We start from the raw sequence: 21,524 nt of genomic DNA, 5'->3' as shown, positions 1-21,524 counted from the left end.
GTTCCATTTCTGGGATACATTTAGTCGGGCACCAGACTCAAGATGGATCCAGTCAAGGTAGAGGCTATTCAAGACTGGCCGCAACCCAGTAGGCTAAAGGCCGTTCAGAGGTTGGCCAACTATTACCGGCGATTTATTCAGGGATTCTCCTCCTTGATAGCCCCGATTGCAGCCCTCACCCGTAAGTCGGCCGATCCCAAACTGTGGACTCCAGAGGCCAATCAAGGATTAAATCAGTTGACAGCAGAGTTCCTCTCTGCTCCAATCCTCAACCAGCCTGATTCGTCTCTTCCCTTCTTCCTGGAAGTGGATGCCTCCTCCTTCGCTGTGGGAGGTGTTCTGTCCCAACGGCAGGTCTCGGAAAGAATGCACTCCTGTGGGTTCTTTTCCAGAAGTTTCTCTCCCACGGAGAAGAATTATGGGATCGGGAACAAAGAACTCCTAGCCATCAAGCTTGTTTTAGAGGAATGGAGGCACCTACTGGAAGGAGCCTCACATCCTGTTACGAATTATACCGATCATAAGCATCTCCTGTACCTACACTCTAATCGACATCTGAACCCTCGTCAAGCCAGATGGTCGTGGTTATTCTCACAGTTCAATCTACCCATCACTTATTGCGCAGGTTCCAAGAACGTCAATGGATGTACATTATGAGCCAGAGTTTATAGTTGACCCCAAAAGGATTGTCCTGGCAGCTACATCAGTGATGCTGCCAAATCCTCCTCCTGGTAAAGCCATGGTGCCTTCTAAGCCCAGACTTTTCTCTTGGGCCCGCAGTTCCCAATTCATGACGCCTAACTATAGGACAGCCCATATATGCCTCTCTCTGAGCACCAACAGGTGCAAGAGTATCAGGTCATTTCTACCTAGCTCCAGCATTGTACTATACCTGATCTAACTTCCTGTGTTACGACTCTGCTTGTATCTCTGACCTCTGCATCTGTGCCTGTGATCCTGACCACGCTATTATATCCTGATCATGAGCTGCATCTGTGGTAACATCTGCACGATTCAAGGCTACTTCTTTTAAGGCACCCAATTTGCAGATTCCCCGCAGAGAAGTCCAAACAGCCTTGCGTCGGTCCCTGATGAAAACCGGGGGGTCTGTTAGTATCGACGCCTCGGTGCTTTTAAGCGCCACTAAAAGCTGACAAAATGGAATCCCATCCTCCCAGCCAGGTTCGTGGCACTCTGCCAATGTAGAATTCATAGTGGATTCTAGGATGAGGAGCTGCCCAGGTCCTGATACGGTTTAGCAGTCCCAAACCATAACAAGTTGTATGTTATTTCGTTATTTTTCTGGTGAAATGCAGTCTATAATTTATGCCAAACATGTCTTCTGATACAGGGGACAAATACATTTTTGATTCTTCTTTCCATAGCAGACAGTTGCATGCTTTTTTCCAAGGGGTTCATGAGCAAACTTCACTCTTTCCCTGATGTTTTTTTCTGGATAGCTAAGGTTTTCTTTTGGCACACCCACATGTAGTTTTCTTTAAAGAAATTATGGGGTTCTCAGTAACTTATTTCAGCATCTTGTGTTCTGCTCTCAGGCTGATCTTACGGAGACAGACTGGCCTGGACCAATTGGCAGTTGTCTGAAATCTCCACATGTAGATGGTTTTCTGGACAGTGGAATGATTGACATCTAATATTTTGGCCATCTTCCCGTTCCTGAATTATAGACATCCATAACCTTTCTGAAGGCCTCAGAGCATTCTGGCATGGTGATACCACACATTTCAATAACAAAGGGCAAACCAAATGTCAAAGGTTTAAATGAGACACATTCCTCCTAGATCCTCTCTAAGGCTGTAATCACACTTGCAGCTTTTTTAGCCAAATCCAAGAGTGTATTAAAAAGACATGTAAAATATAAATGAAGGAATGAGTCAAACTCCAGGTCACAAATAGTAGTGTTTCAGAAATGTCTGCTGCTGTCCCATTTATTTGAATGGGGCTTTCTAGTATCCATGTGCATGCTGCAGAAACAACCCTGTATGGAATGGTTTTCAGTTTCACAAATTTCTGCTACAAATCTTTCCCAGAAGTGAATCTTACCTGAGGGTAAGAACAAATGAAATCGCCAGCCGCAACATTACTTACATAAGTGACGAATGTGTACACGATGTAGCAGGTAAATACTGTGGTATTACCAGAAAAATCATATATCCATTCGCCACCGCATATGTGCGTGATTTCGTGCTCCACACCTGATTCTAATTGTAGGTGTTTAAGGTAGTGATAATACACTTCTGATATTTACAAAAAAAATAAAAAATCTTTTGCATTTTTTTTTTCTAACTGCAAAGTTAATTTGTTAGTGTTTTTTTGTTCAATTCCATCACCTATATCTTGTTATACTGTTTTAATGAAAGTCAAATATAAAAATGTCCATTTATTTTAAAAACAAAAACTCACATTGTCCTTACTGTCACTCTGGATTCTCCTGAACATCAAAACGACTTTTCCACTGTGTGACTTCTCTGATGAGCCCCAAGTTTGCCTATACTATTAAAACATTTCCCACATTCTGAACATGAACATGGCTTTTCCCCATGTGACTTCTCTCATGTTTAACAAGACGTGATTCATCTATAAAACATTTCCTGCATTCTGAACATGAATACGGTTTCTCTCCTGTGTGAATTCTCTCATGAATAACAAGACTTGATTTATCTGTATAACATTTCCCACATTCTGAACATGAATAAGGCTTCTCTCCTGTGTGAGTTCTCTGATGATCCCTAAGTTTGTCTTTAGTAGCAAAACATTTTCCACATTCTGAACATGAATGTGGCTTCTCTCCTGTGTGAATTCTTCCATGTCTAACAAGACTTGAACTATCTTTAAAACATTTCCCACATTCTGAACATGAATATGGCTTCTCTCCTGTGTGAATTCTCACATGTTTAGCAAGACTTGATTTTTGTGTAAAACATTTCCCACATTCTGAACATGAGTATGGCTTCTCCCCTGTGTGAATTCTCTCATGTCTAACAAGATCTGATATTTGTGAAAAACATTTCTCACATAGTGGACATGTAAAACAAGATGTGATTTATCTGTAAAAATTTTCCCACATTCTGAGCATGAATACAGCTTACCTCCCGCGTTAATTCTTCTGTTTGTAAAATGACGAGAACATTTTGTGAACGGTTTACAACATTGAAACCTTTTACCCACTCTTTGACCTGTACTTGTTGCAACTATCTGTGGTTGGTCAGGAGAAGATTCCTCATGATTAGTGGAATTATGTAACAGATCTGTACTTTGAAGTCCTGGCTGTACATTAAGGGTAATGAGGTTTTCTCCTGAAGACTGCTGCATGATCTCTTCATCTTCTACTTTATAATTAATCGATAACATGAAGTTTCCCTCAGAATTCGTACTGGGAATTTCTGTAAGGATTAAAAATGTATTGTGTGATTTTGTTACAAAACACAAAAGTTGACACAAAGTTGACACATGTATGACGTTCATATTAGGCTGGAAACACACATGCATTCTTTTGAGCCAAAGCCAGAAGTGGATCAAGCAGGAGGGAGAAGTTTAAGCAAAGACCTTTGAATCAATACCTGGCTTCAGTTAAAAAAACCTGCCTCAAAAGCTATATGTGTTGTGATGATGCATTTTGTGTGGTTTATTGTGAGCCCTCAGGGATGCATTTTGTAATCAGGTACCACAGGTCGCGCAGCCATAAGACATAAAGTGTCCTCATTGTCCAGTCCCCACAGGGGATCATCAGGAGGCACCACCATCACTCAGCTAGTGTGCAGAGCAGCAAACCAAGCAGATCCAATTACCTCCCCCACCTGTGTTCTCATCCTTGCTGTGGCAGACAATAGTTGGACAATACACATAATACGGTAGTACAAAAGACCACAACTCACATACAGACAGTAGAAATACAAACTAAAGTCATTATAACAAATAATGGTGACTAGAAACTGCCAAGATGTTCCTCCCCCTGAGGGGTATATAAGGGCTTGACGTGGGGAAGAGAGGGATCTCCTGGATGTAGACTTTAATGAGAGCTGAAGCTGATGCCAGCGCTCTGAGGAGTTTCCTGTATTTACCTGATTTTGTGGACTGTGTGCTGTCCCTGCGTGAAGGGCGACCTGGTCTGTCAGCATTGGATACAATAAATCCTGTTGGAGTTGCCCTGTCTTCACTGGCTCTGTTGATCGTATATTAACCTAACGAACCCCATGACAACTGGTGTCAGAAGCGGGATCAACAGAGCGCAGCCCCATGGAGAACCACCCAGCGAATGAGTTCCGTAACTGGACCGTCCTTAGTCTCCAAGAACGAGCCCGAGAACTTGGACTGAACTACCAGTGACTATCTAAAAAGCCATTAATTGATCTACTGGTGAGTGCTAGCCAGATCACCTCCTCCCAGGTGGCTAATGGACATGCTCCAGAGACAGGGGCTCTTACCACTAAGAGCCAATGGTTGGTGTGGTAAGAGGAGGAAATGGCAGATCTGGGACCAGTCGTTACTCCGGAGTAATAGTTGGAAGCTGCTCGCATGGCAAAAAACAGAGACAAGCTGCAATGGAGGCTGAAAGAGGCTAGAATATTACCTGGGGTGAGAACCAGAGAATCCAGGAACCTTTACGGGTCACCCAGAAGTACTTCAAGACATTTTATGAGGTAACTGGGGATGTGGAAGGGTTTTTCTAGGACTTTGAACATCAGAGCGCCCTGCTGGATGTACCCACCTCTGATTGGATGCGTTTTTTAGTGGGGCTCCTTGAAGGTGGAGCCGCAGAAGCATACCGGACCCTAGACGCACAGTGGAACCGGGACTAAAACATTGTGAAACAAACTATTTTGTATTACTATGTAGTCATGCCAGACTCACATCGGGCCCAATTCTGAGACCTTCCCTGTACTACTGGAGGATCTTTTAGGATGTATGCCCATAAAATGTCCCAGGCGTGTCGGAGATGGCTGGAAGTGGATTCACTGTGGAAGATATTCTGCATGGGTTCCAGTTTTAAGCCAAGTGCCCCCAGGAAATACGGAAATGGTTCCGGGAATGGGAGCCATCAACATTGAATAGAGCTGCAGCCCTGGCTGATGAGGCACTAACCATCAAACCTCAGTGGAGGAGTCTGCTGGACAATAAACCTCAGCCGAACCCAGCCCCCCGGGCACCTCCTGTCATATATGCCCCTCAACCCATCCGCAGGCCGATGACAACCAGGCCAAACAATCCGGGGACCCCACAATTCTGACCACGATATGGAAGGTTCTCAGAAAGTAAATGTTATAGGTGGGGTCAGCCGGGCCCTTTACAGTCCAGGTGCCCCTCAAGAAATCGAAGGGAGCTCCGATCTTTTCCCCCTCGCCCTCGGCATCTTGTGCACTCCATCCTGCCTGAGGAAGAGTTACCACCACCCCCACCAGAGTGGACTGCTGAACCCTGCACCATGGAGACACCCTCTGGCATGTATAGCATTCAACCCCTTACGCAAAGTTACCCAGAGCAAAGGCAGCGCCATCTGCAGGATGACACTGGGGCATTCCTGACCATTGCTGACCCCCGTGTTGTTCGGCCAGAGGCAATCGATCAAGGCCCAGGAATACCCATCGAACTTGTAGGGTGTACTCGCAAATATATCCAGAAGGCTGCTGTACATTTGAATTATGGTTACGGGGAAAGACTCTGGATTGGTGTTATGGGGGGACTCCTTGTGGATGTTCTCCTTGGGAATGACATTGGGGAATTACAGTGCCATTTTGTGGGAGCCGTCACCCGACACCAAGCTGCCCAAGCACAGAGAGTTTCGGAATTGACTGTGGAGCAGCCTCCAGGACCCCCAACCGAACTGGTAAGAGCTGCATCAACTGATTCTACATTGGGGGACTTTTGGGACCGAGAAGAGTTTAGGCAAGAAATAGAAGATGATCCGACCTTGGCAGCTATTAAACTAAGGGCAGAAACTGGGCAGGAGGGAAAGAATGGGGATAGGATCACCAGAGATAAGGGATTGTATTATCGTTTAGTAGAGGCCCGGGGTGGGATCATCCCTGAAGTGACTACCAAGCAACTCATTGTCCCTCAAAAGTATAGGCTGCAACTACTCCAACTGGCTCATGACATCCCCTTATTGAGACATAAAGGTAGGAAACGGACAGAGAAAAGACTCACCCACAACTTTTACTGGCCTGGCATTTCGCAATCGATAGTTCAATACTGCCGTACCTGTGATTTGTGCCAATGGATGCGACATCCAGGCGCCCGTCACAAGGTACCCATGCAACCCCTGCCAATCATTGAGGAGCCATTTCAGCTTTTAGCTGTAGATATAATAGGAACTCTAGTGCACCCCAGCAGAACAGGGAAACAGTATATCCTGACGGTGATGGATTATGCCACCGGTATCCTGAGGCCGTGGCTCTGTCCAGCATTACAGCCATAAAGGTAGCAGAGGCTCTTGTTACCGTCTTCACCCGAGTAGGATTTCCCAGTGAAATACTATCAGATCAAGGGATCCAGTTCACGTCAGACTTGGTCCAGTTCCTGCGGCGTCCGAGCCATTCGCACCACCCCATACCACCCCGAACCAATGGACTGTGTGACCATTTTAATGGAACCCTAAAAATTTGCTACGTGCCTTTGCAGACACTGAACGGGACTGGGAGCAATACCTGCCACATCTCCTGTTTGCCTACCCAAGAGTCAACCGGATTTTCCCCTTTCGAACTGCTCTATGGTCGAAGGGTCCGTGGGGTCCTCACCCTTCTAAAGGAATACTGGGAGGGAGATATCACCGACACTGGAGTACCTGTCATTCCTTATGTTCTGGAATTTTGAGAACGCCTTACCCGACTAGTGACCTTGGCTAAAGAACGCCTGCAAGGGGCCCAGTATAGCCAGAAGACCTGGTATGATCGGAAAGCAAGGACCCGTGAATTTATTGAAGGGCAACAAGTGCTCATGATTATCGCTGCCCCTGCCAACAAGCTTCAAGCAACATGGGATGGCCCTTACCGAGTTATCCGAAAATGTAATGACACTTATTACGTCATTGCCATGAACCCTAGTGGCCGGCGACAAGAGACTGTCCACATCAACATGCTGAAAGATTACCACGACCGGTCCCTACCTGTTTTGGCCATTTGCTATCCCCCTAGTGATAAGGAAGGAGACAACTCCCTCCCGGACTTTCTATATCTGGCTCGAGCTGGGGGTACTCTGGACCAAGTGCCCCTGGGACCCCATCTGTTGAATATCCAAAAGGGTGATATTCTCGGCTTGCTGGGACCGAGGGCTTCCGTGTTTTCCTCAGCGCCGGACGGACAACACTCACTAACCACCACGTGGAAACTCCAGGACAACGCCCGATCCAGCAGGCCCGCTACCGAGTTCCTGAGGCCGTTCGGGACATGATCAAGAATGAACTGGCGGACATGAAACAACTTGGGATTATTAGGCCATCTCAGAGCCCCTGGGCCTCCCCTCTGATACTGGTTCCCAAAAAGGATGGCACAACGCGATTCTGCGTAGATTACCGGAGCCTAAATGATGCCACCAAATGTGACGAGTACCCTATGCCCCAGATTGATGATCTGTTGGATCGGCTGGCCAGTGTTTAATTTGTAACTACATAAGACTTGAGCAAGGGGTACTGGCAGATACCCCTAAAAGAGGACACCCGGAAGCGATCTGCATTTATTACCCCCTTTGGACTCTTGAGTTCCTGGGAATGCCCTTTGGGGTGAAAAATGCCCCAGCAACCTTCCAAAGATCGGTAGACCGGCTGTTAGAACAATGTCAGGACTTTGCCTGTGCATACTTGGATGATATTGCCATTTTCAGCACATCATGGGAGGAACATCTTAAACACTTAGGCATAGTGTTAGACCATGTTCTTGCAGCAGGACTGACAATTCGCCCTGATAAATGCCAGTTGGGTATGGCTGAGGTGCAATATCTGGGGCACAGAGTAGGAGGGGGAACCTAAGACCTGAGCCTGCCAAGGTGGAAGCCATTAGCAACTGGCCTACCTCTAAAAATAAGAAACAAGTACTGGCCTTTTTGAGGACCGCCAGTTACTACCGAAAATGAGTTTCCGATTTCAGTTCCCTGGCAATGCCCCTAAATGACCTGACCCGCAAAAACATGCCTAGTATGGTGAAGTGGACACCTGCCTGTGAGGAAGCCTTTATAGCATTAAAGACGGCTCTCACCACTGCCCCTGTCTTGGCCGCACCAGACTACAAGCACAGGTTCCTTGTGCAGACAGATGCATCCACCTACGGTATTGGAGCAGTTCTTAGCCAGATAAACGCGGCTGGGCTTGAACATCCAGTTGCTTTCATCAGTCGTAAACTACTAGATCGGGAAGTTGCCTGTGCCACTATTGAAAGACAGTGCCCTGCCATCGTATGGGCTCTCAAAATTACAGCCATACCTTTATGACAGAGACTTTACAATTGTAACGGATCACAATCCCCTCACATGGCTGAACCGAGGGTCAGGGGACAATGGACGATTACTGCGGTGGAGCCTGTCCTTACAACCTTACAGCTTCTCCATCCAATACAAACGGGGAAGCCAACACCAAAATGCTGATGGACTGTCCCTACAAGAAGAGCCATAGACCCCCCCCCCCCCCCGTGCTGATCGAGGAACCCGGCAACTGTTGGGAATTATTTTGCGGTCGTACAATGAACTATCAAAAGTAGATCAGTGTGCACTACGAAAAAAACACCCCGATCACCTAATTATATATATACATACGTATATATATATATATATATATATATATATATATACATATATATATACAAACGAGGAAATAGACGCAGCACTCCAAAAGTAGTTGCAAAGATAGTGGTTTATTCACCCATGTACAGAAATAGCTACGTTTCAGTCCTCTCAGCAGGACCTTTGTCAAGCTTGACAAAGGTCCTGCTGAGAGGACTGAAACGTAGCTATTTCTGTACATGGGTGAATAAACCACTATATTTGCAACTACTTTTGGAGTGCTGCGTCTATTTCCTCGTTTGTGTATCCAATTCAGGACCGTGTGGATGACGGTCAAGAAGTGCAACTTTTTTCTACCTAATATATATATATATATATATATATATATATATATATATATATATATATATATATAATAGATTAAGGTTAGGATTTAGGGCTGTAATAGCAGTACTAGCTGTAAGGCTAGATCAGGGCTTTATTAGGGTTAGGGCTTTATTTTATTTTTACGTCTGTTATAAAAAACAAAAACGAAACAAGCAAAACAAAAAAAAAGAAAAAAAAAAGTTTTAAGCTGGGTACCCACAGGGGCGGATACGCTACGTAAAAATCACGCAGCGTGTCCAACCTAGAACCCGCAGTATATTTAGTCCCAAAATCGCACTACATTGTGGTGCAGTTTTTCTAACGGAATATTCGCTGCGGAAAAAAGCCGTTCATACTTACACCCTCCCTCCTCTGATGTCCGCTCCAGCCTCCCTGGATGACATTGCAAGAACTGTGATGCTGCAGCCTGTGATTGGCTGCAGGGGTCATATGGGACGCAACGTCATCCCAGGAGGAAGGAGGGCATTTTGGGTAAGTATGTTTTTTTTTTCCGGAAGTGCGATCTTTACGATTACGCCGCAAAACTTGGCTTTCTGTTGCGGGTTTTGAATCCTCATTGAATTGAATGGGAATACTCGCAATGGAAAATCAACAATAACTCAGAATAATTTGACATGCTGCGGAATTAAATTCTGCACCGCAGGTAAATTTATTGACGTTTACACTGCAGGTTTTTTTCCGCAGCGTGGGCATGAGATTTGGTAAATCTCACCTACTTTGCTGCTACTGAAAATGCTGCGGAATTTCCGCTACGTGTAGGAACTCGGCCTTAGTGTTATTCTTAGGCTTACTTTAGGTTATATTAGGACGTATAGAGCTTGTGTATGTACCCACACATAATGTCTCAGAGAATGTACCGTGCGGAGCAAGCCTCACTATGCTTCGACAGTTCTGAGAGACCGACACCGCTTCAGAAGCGGAACCTTTTTCCGACAGTGGCGATTCCAATTCTACCACTGGACCCCATAGCCCTATGGTGGTAGATACAGCCGTCGAGGTCGAGGTGTCAAGTGCAGGGCTGAGTGTTGCAGTCCCTCCTGCAATGTGGGATCCCGCACTATAGTTTTCTCCCCAAGTACCCCAAATGGAAGCGACTCCAGGAATTAATGTCGATGTTGCAAATATTACAGCCTATGATTTTTTTTATTTATACGTATGTGATACAGTCCTACAATTAATTGTCCAGCAGACTAATCTTTATGCTATTTAATTTGTTCTGCAAAAGTCTGCATCTATTTACTTAAGAATGTGGAATGGCACAAGTGTCCCAGAAATTAAAATATTTTTAGGCATTACTCTCAATTTGGGTTTGGTTAAAAAAACAAAAACATCTGTCCGGTCCTACTGGACTTCTAGTGCTGTCCACGCTATCCCTGTATTTGTAGCAGTGATGTCCAGAAACCGCTATGAAGCCCTAATGCGGTTCATGTATTTTACCAATAATTCCCAAGTCCCCCCAAGAAATGACCCAGGCTGTGATTGGCTTAATAAATTAATGCCATTAATCGCCCTTCTAAGGGATTTATCTGTAGATGAATCACTTATGAGCTTTAAAGGCCGTATTTCTTTTTGTCAATTCATCCCCTCCAAACGAGCCAGATATGGGGTAAAAATGAAACAAATTTATTGGGGGTGTAGATCTTTCAGACCAGGTGCTTCAACCTTACCCGGTGAAGAAAAAATATGCCTAGTACAAAAAGGTGCCAATCTCCTTAATTCAGATTACTACGTATAACAGTTTTGTTCTTTTTAAAAAGGCCTAAGTAACGCTCACTTTTTTTCAGTACCAGGAGCAGGAGTTTTGATTCCACTATACCTGCGAGTCTGAATATGTGCGCAGACTTTCAGAGCGCCACTTTTTACACCCCGTCCCTTTCACCGAGACCCAAAAATATCTCCAAAAAAGGTGCCGGGTATGTAGTAAGCAGGGAAGGAGTAGGGATACCCGCTTTTACTCCCCATGTGTCTATCAAAACCAGGCCTTTGAAACTACCCCTCTTTCAAAACCAGATCACACAGATTACAATTACTAATATTAACACAAAAAAAAAAAAGGGGGTGTGGGTCTTTTTAGGGAGTCGATTTATTTATATTTTCTTTTTAGTTTGTGGGATTTCCAAGTAGGGAGGATTTCTTTTGGGAAAGGTCATAGAGCATATTTTTTTCAGACCGTGAAACTAATTTTACTCTTTATGATTTTATTTATTTGTGGGTGATCAAGTCCTGGAATTACATTTTCCAGTACAAAATCCCACTGCTATCAATGGACCCCCAATGTCCCTGAACTAAATTTTTTGGGGGGAATTACATTATTAACCCCTTAAGGACGCATTTTTGAAATCTGACATATTTCACTTTATGTGGTAATAACGTCGGAATGCTTAAACCTATCCAAGCGATTCTGAGATTGTTTTCTCGTGACACATTGGGCTTTATGTTAGTGGCAAAATTTGGACGATATATTCAGTGTTTATTGGTGAAAAATTGCAAAATTTAGAGAAAATTTATAAAAAATAGCATTTTTCAAAATATAAATGCATCTGCTTGTAAAACAGACAGTTATACCACCCAAAATAGTTACTAGCTCACATTTCCCATATGTCTACTTTAGATTGGCATAGTTTTTTGAACATTCTTTTATTTTTCTTGGACGTTACAAGGCTTAGAACATAAACAGCAATTTCTCATATTTTTAAGAAAATTTCAAAAGCCCTTTTTTAAGGTACCTGTTCAGTTCCGAAGTGGCTTTGAGAGGCCTATGTATTAGAAACCCCCATAAAACACCCCATTTTGAAAACTAGACTCATCAAAGTATTCAAAACAGCATTTAGAAAGTTTATTTAACCCTTCAGGCATTTCACAGAAATTCAAGAAAAGTAGAGGTGAAATTTGCAAATTAAATTTTTCTTGCTGAATTTCAATTGTATAAAAAAAAATTCTGTAACACAGAAGTTTTTACCAGAAAAACAATACTAAATATGTTTTTGCCAGATTCTGCAGTTTTTAGAAATGTCCCACATGTGTCTCTAGTGCGCTCGTGGACTGAAACACAAGCCCCAGAAGCAAAGAAGCGCCTAGTGCATTTTGAGGCCTCTTTTTTATTAGAATATATTTTAGGCAGCATGCCAGGTTTGAAGAGGTGTTGAGGTGCCAAAACAGTAGGAATCCCCAAAAAGTGACCCCATTTCGGAAACTAAACCCCTCAAGGAATTCATTTATGGTTGTTGTTACCATTTTGACCCCACAGTTTTTACACAGCACGTATTTGAATTGGGCTATGAAATTAAAAAAATGTAATTTTTTCCAATAAGATGTCATTTTTTATCAAAATTTCTTATTTTCACAGGGAACAAAATACCCCATTTTGTTGCCCAATTTGTCCTGAGTGCAGCAATACCCCATTTGTGGTGATAAACTGCCGTTTGGGCCCATAGGGGGGCTTAGAAGGAAAGGAGCACTATTTGTTCTTTGGAGTCCAGATTTTGCTGGATTGGTTTTCGGGTGCCATGTCGCATTTGCAGAGCCCCAGAGATATCAAAGCAATGAAAACCCACCAGAAGTGACCCCATTTCGGAAACTACACCCCTCAAGGAATTAATTTATGGTTGTTGTTACCATTTTGACCCCACAGTTTTTACACAGCACGTATTTGAATTGGGCTGTGAAATGAAAAAAAAATACATTTTTTCCAATAAGATGTCATTTTTCATCAACATTTCTTATTTTCACAAGGAACAAAATACCCCATTTTGTTGCCCAATTTGTCCTGAGTGCAGCAATAACCCATTTGTGGTGATAAACTGCCGTTTGGGCCCATGGGTGGCCTCAGAAGGGAAGGAGCGCTGTGTGTTCTTTGGAGTGCAGATTTTGCTGGATTGGTTTTCGGGTGCAATGTCGCATTTGCAGAGCCCCAGAGGTATCAAAGCAATGGAAACCCACCAGAAGTGACCCCATTTTGGAAACTACACCCCTCAAGGAATTAATTGATGGGTAATGTGACCATTTAGACCCCATAGTTTCTTCACAGAACTTATTTGAATTGGGCTGGGAATTTAAAAAAAATATATATTTTCCAATAATATGTAGTTTTAGCTAAAAATTTCTTATTTTCACAAGAAATAAAACACTCCATTTTGTTGCCCAATTTGTCCTGAGTGCAGCAATACCCCATTTGTGGTGCTAAACTGCCGTTTGGGCCCATAGGGGGGCTTAGAAGGAAAGGAGCACTATTTGTTCTTTGGAGTCCAGATTTTGCTGGATTGGTTTTCGGGTGCCATGTCGCATTTGCAGAGCCCCAGAGGTATCAAAGCAATGGAAACCCACCAGAAGTGACCCCATTTTGGAAACTACCCCCTCAAGGAATTCATTTATTGGGGTTGTGACCATTTTGACCCCATAGTTTTTTCACATAACTTATTTGAATTGGGCTGGGAATTCAAACAAAATTTATTTTTTCCAATAATATGTAGTTTTGGCTGAAAATTTCTTATTTTCACAAGAAATAAAATACCCCATTTTGTTGCCCAATTTGTCCTGAGTGCGGCAATGCCCAATTTGTGGTGATAAACTGACGTTTGGGACCATGGGAGGGCTCAGAAGGAAAGGACCACCATTTGGCCTACTGGGGATTTTCTGGTGCGAAGTCATGTATGCAGAAGCCCCTGAGGTAACAGTACAGTTGAAACCTCCAAGAAGTGACCCCATTTTAAAAACTACACCCCTTAAGGCATTCATTTAGAGGTGTAGTGAGCATTTTGACCGGAGACATACACCCTATAAACTGTAATGTGTGTTCCCACGGGTATGGCAATACCCTACATGTGGCTGTTATCAGCTGCCTGGGCATGCAGCAGGGCTCAGAGGGGAAAGGGGGGATAAGCTGTGCGGAGTGCATCAGGGTAAGTAAAACTGGGGTAGATTAAAAATCAAGGGATGTGTAATGACAAGGTAGGGAGACAGACAGGTGAGCCCTAATCTACCCGCCACTCAGTCCCTGCCTACTTGCAACGACCCGTCCTAAGCGACAGGGTACAACTGGGCGACGGTCCCTACGCTCAGTAAGTGCAAGACAGACAAAACAGACAGGGGTACACAGAAGATAGGGAAACGGGGCAGCTGCCCACGGAGACACCGTGAGCAACAAGAGTGGTGAACGAGCCGAGTCAAACAAGGAGTGAGCAAGGTACAAAACGCTGAGCAGGAGAGTTGTCAGAAAGCCAAGGTCAATAACAAGCAGAGGATCAGTAGTACAAGCAGCAGCAGCAGCAAGCCAGGAAACAAGCATAGAAGAATCACAGGCAAAGGAGGAACAGGAAAGGCAGCTATAAATAGACAGTGGGCGGGAACTAGCTCCGTCTGGCCAGGCTGTGATAGGCTCTCCCACTCCTAAGCCTGACATCCTGAGTGGTGGAAGATGGAGTCAGTCTCACAGACATAGGAGCAGGTGCAGACTGATTGCCCACGGGCGTCGACACAGAACCTGTGTCTGGCAAATCCTTTACAGGATGTATGATAAATTTTGAAGCACTCTTTCATATGGAGCCTTAGTTTTTCGGGACACGTGTCACATTGATATATTGTGTCCTTCCTTATCCCCCTCTTATAGCAGACTTTGTACCTATTTTCACTTTTTCCTTTCTTGCCAGTTTGGGGAACTTCTCCTGGAAAGTGTTGCCCTGGTATGATGCGTGTGGCCATGCTTCCAGAAGTACTGGGTGCCCCCCCCCTTCTTGGTCCCTAAAAATTAGTTTCTTGATAACCACCTCTTGAAATTTTAGGAAAGTTCCCCTCTGGCCTGTACATCGACGTAACACGTACACATTGTACAATGCCATCTGTATGATGTGCACGGCCAGCTTCTTATACCACACCGCATGGCGCTGTAGGGCTTCAGGGCTTGATCTAACAAGTCCACCCCTCCCATGTACCTACTGTAGTCCAGGATGCAGTCTGGTTTAGGGGTCTTTGTACTGGTACCTCGTACAGGTACATGGGTACTGGTGTGACATCTCTCTTGTCCTTGTACTTGACACACAATATGTTGCTGCTAGATTGTGCCCTGCTCTCACCCCCTCTGAGTGTTTGCCCAAGCAGAGTCTTAGGGAGGCCTCTCAGATTTCTTCTAGCGGTGCCGCATGACTTCTGGAAGCGAGGCAGTTGAAGAGAGGGACGCTGGTATAAAAATTATCCAGGTAGAGGTGGTAACCCTGGTCTAGCAGTGGGTGCACCAAATCCCACACAATTTTTGCATTAACTCCCAGTAAGGGGGGGGAGGGCATTCTGGGGGCTGAATACTGGTGTCCTTCCCTTCATATATCCTAAATTTGTAGGTATACCCTGATGCACTCTCGCACCGCTTATACATCTTCACGCCATACCTTGCCCTCTTACTCGGCAGGTACTCGCGGAATTGAAGCCTCCCTTTAAAATGTACCAAGGACTCCTCAATAGAAATACACTTCTCGGGGGTGTATGCTTGGGAAAACCGGACACTGACACGGTCTAATAGGGGTCTCCGTTTATACAAACGGGCAAAACTGGGTTCGTCTTGGAGTAGGCCATGCTCATCAGGAGAAGCAAATTATTGCCTTATTTTTTTTTTTTTTTTAGGTTCCACTTCATTTCTGAAGTTGCTTTGAGGGGCCCATATATTAGACACCCCTATGAAACACCCCATTTTAGAAACTAGACCCCTCAAAGTATTCACAACAGCATTTAGAAAGTTTATGAACCCTTTAGGTGTTTCACAGGAATTTAGAGCAAAGTAGAGGTGAAATTTACATATTTATTTTTGTCAGAAAATCCTTTTTATGCAATTTTTTTTCTATAACACAAAAGGTTTTACCAGAGAAACGCAACTCAAAATGTATTGCCCAGATTCTGCAGTTTTGAGAAATATCCCACATGTGGCTCTAGTGCGGTAATGGACTGAAGCACCGGCCTCAGAAGCAAAGGAAGACCTAGTGGATTTTGAGGCCTCCTTTTTATTAGGCACCATGTCCGGTTTGAAGAGGTCTTGTGGTGCCAAAACAGTGGAAACCCCCCAAAAGTGACCCCATTTTGGAAACTAGACCCCTTGAGGAATTCATTGCAGTTTTCATGGGGTGCATGCGGCTGTTTGATCAGTTTTTATTCTATTTTTTTTACAGCGTTCACCGTGCGCTATAAATGACACATTGACTTTATTCTGCGGGGCGATACGATTACGGTGACACCAGATGTTTATAGGTTTTTTATGTATTATGGCGTTTGCACAATAAAATACGTTTTGGAAAAAACCATTCCCTTTTTGTGTTACCTTATTCTAAGAGCCAGAACTTTTTTATTTTTCCATCAAGAAAGCCGTGCGAGGACTTATTTTTTGCGTAACGAACTGTAGTTTCGATCAGGAGCATTTTTAGGTACATGCGACTTTTTGATCTCTTTTTATTCCATTTTTTGGGATGTGAAGTGACCAAACAATTGTGATTGTGGTACGGTCTATTATTATTTTCTTTTACGGCGTTCACCGCGCGGGATAAATAACTAAATAATTTTGTAGTTCAGGCCGTTACGGACGCGGCGATACCAATTATGTATAGTTTATTTGTTTGTTTATATATTTTTATTAATAATAAAGGACTGATAAGGGAAAAGGGGGGATTTTTACTTTTAATACTTTTAAAACTTTTATTTTCTTATTTTTACACATCTTTTTTTTACTTTATTACTTTGTCCCACTAGGGGACTTGAGGGCAGGAGGCCCTGATCGCTATTCTAATACACTGCACTACATGCGTAGTGCAGTGTATTGGAGTGGTCAGCTACTCACTGACAGCAAGAATAGTGGGTCCTGACTTCGTCAGGACCCACTAGGCTTCCGTCGATGGCATAGCCGGACGCCATTATACGTGCCCTATCTCCTATATAAGTAAAGAGGCTCTGTCACCACATTATAAGTGTCCTATCTCCTATATAAGTAAAGAGGCTCTGTCACCACATTATAAGTGTCCTATCTCCTATATAAGTAAAGAGACTCTGTCACCACATTATAAGTGCCCTATCTCCTATATAAGTAAAGAGGCTCTGTCACCACATTATAAGTGTCCTATCTCCTATATAAGTAAAGAGGCTGTCACCACATTATAAGTGCCCTATCTCCTATATAAGTAAAGAGGCTGTCACCACATTATAAGTGCCCTATCTCCCATATAAGTAAAGAGGCTCTGTCACCACATTATAAGTGTCCTATCTCCTATATAAGTAAAGAGGCTCTGTCACCACATTATAAGTGTCCTATCTCCCATATAAGTAAAGAGGCTCTGTCACCACATTATAAGTGTCCTATCTCCTATATAAGTAAAGAGACTCTGTCACCACATTATAAGTGTCCTATCTCCTATATAAGTAAAGAGGCTCTGTCTCCACATTATAAGTGTCCTATCTCCTATATAAGTAAAGAGACTCTGTCACCACATTATAAGTGCCCTATCTCCCATATAAGTAAAGAGGCTCTGTCACCACATTATAAGTGTCCTATCTCCTATATAAGTAAAGAGGCTCTGTCACCACATTATAAGTGTCCTATCTCCTATATAAGTAAAGAGGCTCTGTCACCACATTATAAGTGCCCTATCTCCTATATAAGTAAAGAGGCTCTGTCACCACATTATAAGTGTCCTATCTCCTATATAAGTAAAGAGGCTCTGTCACCACATTATAAGTGTCCTATCTCCTATATAAGTAAAGAGACTCTGTCACCACATTATAAGTGTCCTATCTCCTATATAAGTAAAGAGACTCTGTCACCACATTATAAGTGCCCTATCTCCCATATAAGTAAAGAGACTGTCACCACATTATAAGTGCCCTATCTCCTATATAGGTAAAGAGACTCTGTCACCACATTATAAGTGCCCTATCTCCTATATAAGTAAAGAGGCTCTGTCACCACATTATAAGTGCGCTATCTCCTATATAAGTAAAGAGACTCTGTCACCACATTATAAGTGTCCTATCTCCTATATAAGTAAAGAGACTCTGTCACCACATTATAAGTGTCCTATCTCCTATATAAGTAAAGAGGCTGTCACCACATTATAAGTGTCCTATCTCCTATATAAGTAAAGAGACTCTGTCACCACATTATAAGTGTCCTATCTCCCATATAAGTAAAGAGGCTCTGTCACCACATTATAAGTGCCCTATCTCCTATATAAGTAAAGAGGCTCTGTCACCACATTATAAGTGTCCTATCTCCTATATAAGTAAAGAGGCTCTGTCACCACATTATAAGTGCCCTATCTCCCATATAAGTAAAGAGGCTCTGTCACCACGTTATAAGTGTCCTATCTCCTATATAAGTAAAGAGGCTGTCACCACATTATAAGTGTCCTATCTCCTATATAAGTAAAGAGGCTCTGTCACCACATTATAAGTGCCCTATCTCCTATATAAGTAAAGAGGCTCTGTCTCCACATTATAAGTGTCCTATCTCCTATATAAGTAAAGAGGCTCTGTCTCCACATTATAAGTGTCCTATCTCCTATATAAGTAAAGAGGCTCTGTCACCACATTATAAGTGTCCTATCTCCTATATAAGTAAAGAGGCTCTGTCAACTCATTATAAGTGCCCTATCTCCTATATAAGTAAAGAGGCTGTCACCACATTATAAGTGTCCTATCTCCTATATAAGTAAAGAGGCTCTGTCACCACATTATAAGTGTCCTATCTCCTATATAAGTAAAGAGGCTCTGTCACCACATTATAACTGCCCTATCTCCTATATAAGTAAAGAGGCTCTGTCTCCACATTATAAGTGCCCTATCTCCTATATAAGTAAAGAGGCTCTGTCACCTCATTATAAGTGTCCTATCTCCTATATAAGTAAAGAGGCTCTGTCACTACATTATAAGTGCCCTATCTCCTATATAAGTAAAGAGGCTCTGTCTCCACATTATAAGTGCCCTATCTCCTATATAAGTAAAGAGGCTGTCACCACATTATAAATGTCCTATCTCCTATATAAGTAAAGAGACTCTGTCACCACATTATAAGTGTCCTATCTCCTATATAAGTAAAGAGGCTCTGTCACCACATTATAAGTGTCCTATCTCCTATATAAGTAAAGAGGCTCTGTCTCCACATTATAAGTGTCCTATCTCCTATATAAGTAAAGAGGCTCTGTCTCCACATTATAAGTGTCCTATCTCCTATATAAGTAAAGAGGCTCTGTCACTACATTATAAGTGCCCTATCTCCTATATAAGTAAAGAGGCTCTGTCTCCACATTATAAGTGCCCTATCTCCTATATAAGTAAAGAGCCTCTGTCACCACATTATAAGTGTCCTATCTCCTATATAAGTAAAGAGGCTCTGTCACCACATTATAAGTGTCCTATCTCCTATATAAGTAAAGAGGCTCTGTCACCACATTATAAGTGTCCTATCTCCTATATAAGTAAAGAGGCTCTGTCACCACATTATAAGTGTCCTATCTCCTATATAAGTAAAGAGGCTCTGTCACCACATTATAAGTGCCCTATCTCCTATATAAGTAAAGAGGCTCTGTCACCACATTATAAGTGTCCTATCTCCTATATAAGTAAAGAGGCTCTGTCACCACATTATAAGTGTCCTATCTCCTATATAAGTAAAGAGACTCTGTCACCACATTATAAGTGTCCTATCTCCTATATAAGTAAAGAGGCTCTGTCACCACATTATAAGTGTCCTATCTCCTATATAAGTAAAGAGACTCTGTCACCACATTATAAGTGCCCTATCTCCTATATAAGTAAAGAGGCTCTGTCACCACATTATAAGTGTCCTATCTCCTATATAAGTAAAGAGGCTCTGTCACCACATTATAAGTGCCCTATCTCCTATATAAGTAAAGAGGCTCTGTCACCACATTATAAGTGTCCTATCTCCTATATAAGTAAAGAGGCTCTGTCACCACATTATAAGTGTCCTATCTCCTATATAAGTAAAGAGGCTCTGTCACCACATTATAAGTGTCCTATCTCCTATATAAGTAAAGAGACTCTGTCACCACATTATAAGTGCCCTATCTCCTATATAAGTAAAGAGGCTCTGTCACCACATTATAAGTGTCCTATCTCCTATATAAGTAAAGAGGCTCTGTCACCACATTATAAGTGCCCTATCTCCTATATAAGTAAAGAGGCTCTGTCACCACGTTATAAGTGCCCTATCTCCTATATAAGTAAAGAGGCTGTCACCACACTATAAGTGCCCTATCTCCTATATAAGTAATGAGACTCTGTCACCACATTATAAGTGTCCTATCTCCTATATAAGTAAAGAGGCTGTCACCACATTATAAGTGCCCTATCTCCTATATAAGTAAAGAGGCTCTGTCACCACATTATAAGTGTCCTGTTTCCTATATAAGTAAAGAGGCTGTCACCACATTATAAGTGCCCTATCTCCTATATAAGTAAAGAGGCTCTGTCACCACGTTATAAGTGCCCTATCTCCTATATAAGTAAAGAGGCTGTCACCACATTATAAGTGTCCTATCTCCTATATAAGTAAAGAGACTCTGTCACCACATTATAAGTGCCCTATCTCCTATATAAGTAAAGAGGCTCTGTCACCACATTATAAGTGTCCTATCTCCTATATAAGTAAAGAGGCTCTGTCACCACATTATAAGTGCCCTATCTCCTATATAAGTAAAGAGGCTCTGTCACCACATTATAAGTGTCCTATCTCCTATATAAGTAAAGAGGCTCTGTCACCACACTATAAGTGTCCTATCTCCTATATAAGTAAAGAGACTTTGTCACCACATTATAAGTGCCCTATCTCCTATATAAGTAAAGAGGCTGTCACCACATTATAAGTGCCCTATCTCCTATATAAGTAAAGAGGCTCTGTCACCACATTATAAGTGTCCTATCTCCTATATAAGTAAAGAGACTCTGTCACCACATTATAAGTGCCCTATCTCCTATATAAGTAAAGAGACTCTGTCACCACATTATAAGTGTCCTATCTCCTATATAAGTAAAGAGGCTGTCACCACATTATAAGTGCCCTATCTCCTATATAAGTAAAGAGGCTCTGTCACCACATTATAAGTGCCCTATCTCCTATATAAGTAAAGAGGCTCTGTCACCACATTATAAGTGTCCTATCTCCTATATAAGTAAAGAGACTCTGTCACCACATTATAAGTGCCCTATCTCCTATATAAGTAAAGAGACTCTGTCACCACATTATAAGTGTCCTATCTCCTATATAAGTAAAGAGGCTCTGTCACCGCATTATAAGTGTCCTATCTCCTATATAAATAAAGAGGCTGTCACCACATTATAAGTGTCCTATCTCCTATATAAGTAAAGAGGCTCTGTCACCACATTATAAGTGCCCTATCTCCTATATAAGTAAAGAGGCTCTGTCA

General features: G+C 42.7%; 1 protein-coding gene and 1 long non-coding RNA gene across 4 annotated transcripts in view; one reads left to right on the top strand and one right to left on the bottom strand.

Moving 5' to 3' along the window:
* Positions 1–21,524, bottom strand: part of LOC142726868 (oocyte zinc finger protein XlCOF7.1-like) — a 129,418-nt gene that overhangs the window by 55,882 nt on the left and 52,012 nt on the right. For 2 of the 3 annotated variants that reach the window (XM_075849020.1, XM_075849021.1), the window contains one exon: positions 2,390–3,404. In XM_075849020.1, coding sequence (XP_075705135.1) covers positions 2,908–3,404 — 497 coding nt within the window. In that variant the 3' untranslated portion in view covers positions 2,390–2,907. Of the gene's footprint in view, positions 1–2,389; positions 3,405–21,524 lie in introns of those variants that run through there. The other variant, XM_075849022.1, reaches the window with a different exon arrangement.
* Positions 1–21,524, top strand: part of LOC142726870 (uncharacterized) — a 153,423-nt gene that overhangs the window by 81,899 nt on the left and 50,000 nt on the right. The window lies entirely within an intron of this gene.

The sequence above is a fragment of the Rhinoderma darwinii genome, unplaced genomic scaffold (assembly GCF_050947455.1).
Source record: "Rhinoderma darwinii isolate aRhiDar2 unplaced genomic scaffold, aRhiDar2.hap1 Scaffold_639, whole genome shotgun sequence".
In the NCBI taxonomy this organism is placed as follows: domain Eukaryota; kingdom Metazoa; phylum Chordata; class Amphibia; order Anura; family Rhinodermatidae; genus Rhinoderma; species Rhinoderma darwinii.
This window is presented reverse-complemented; position numbering and strand designations above follow the sequence as displayed.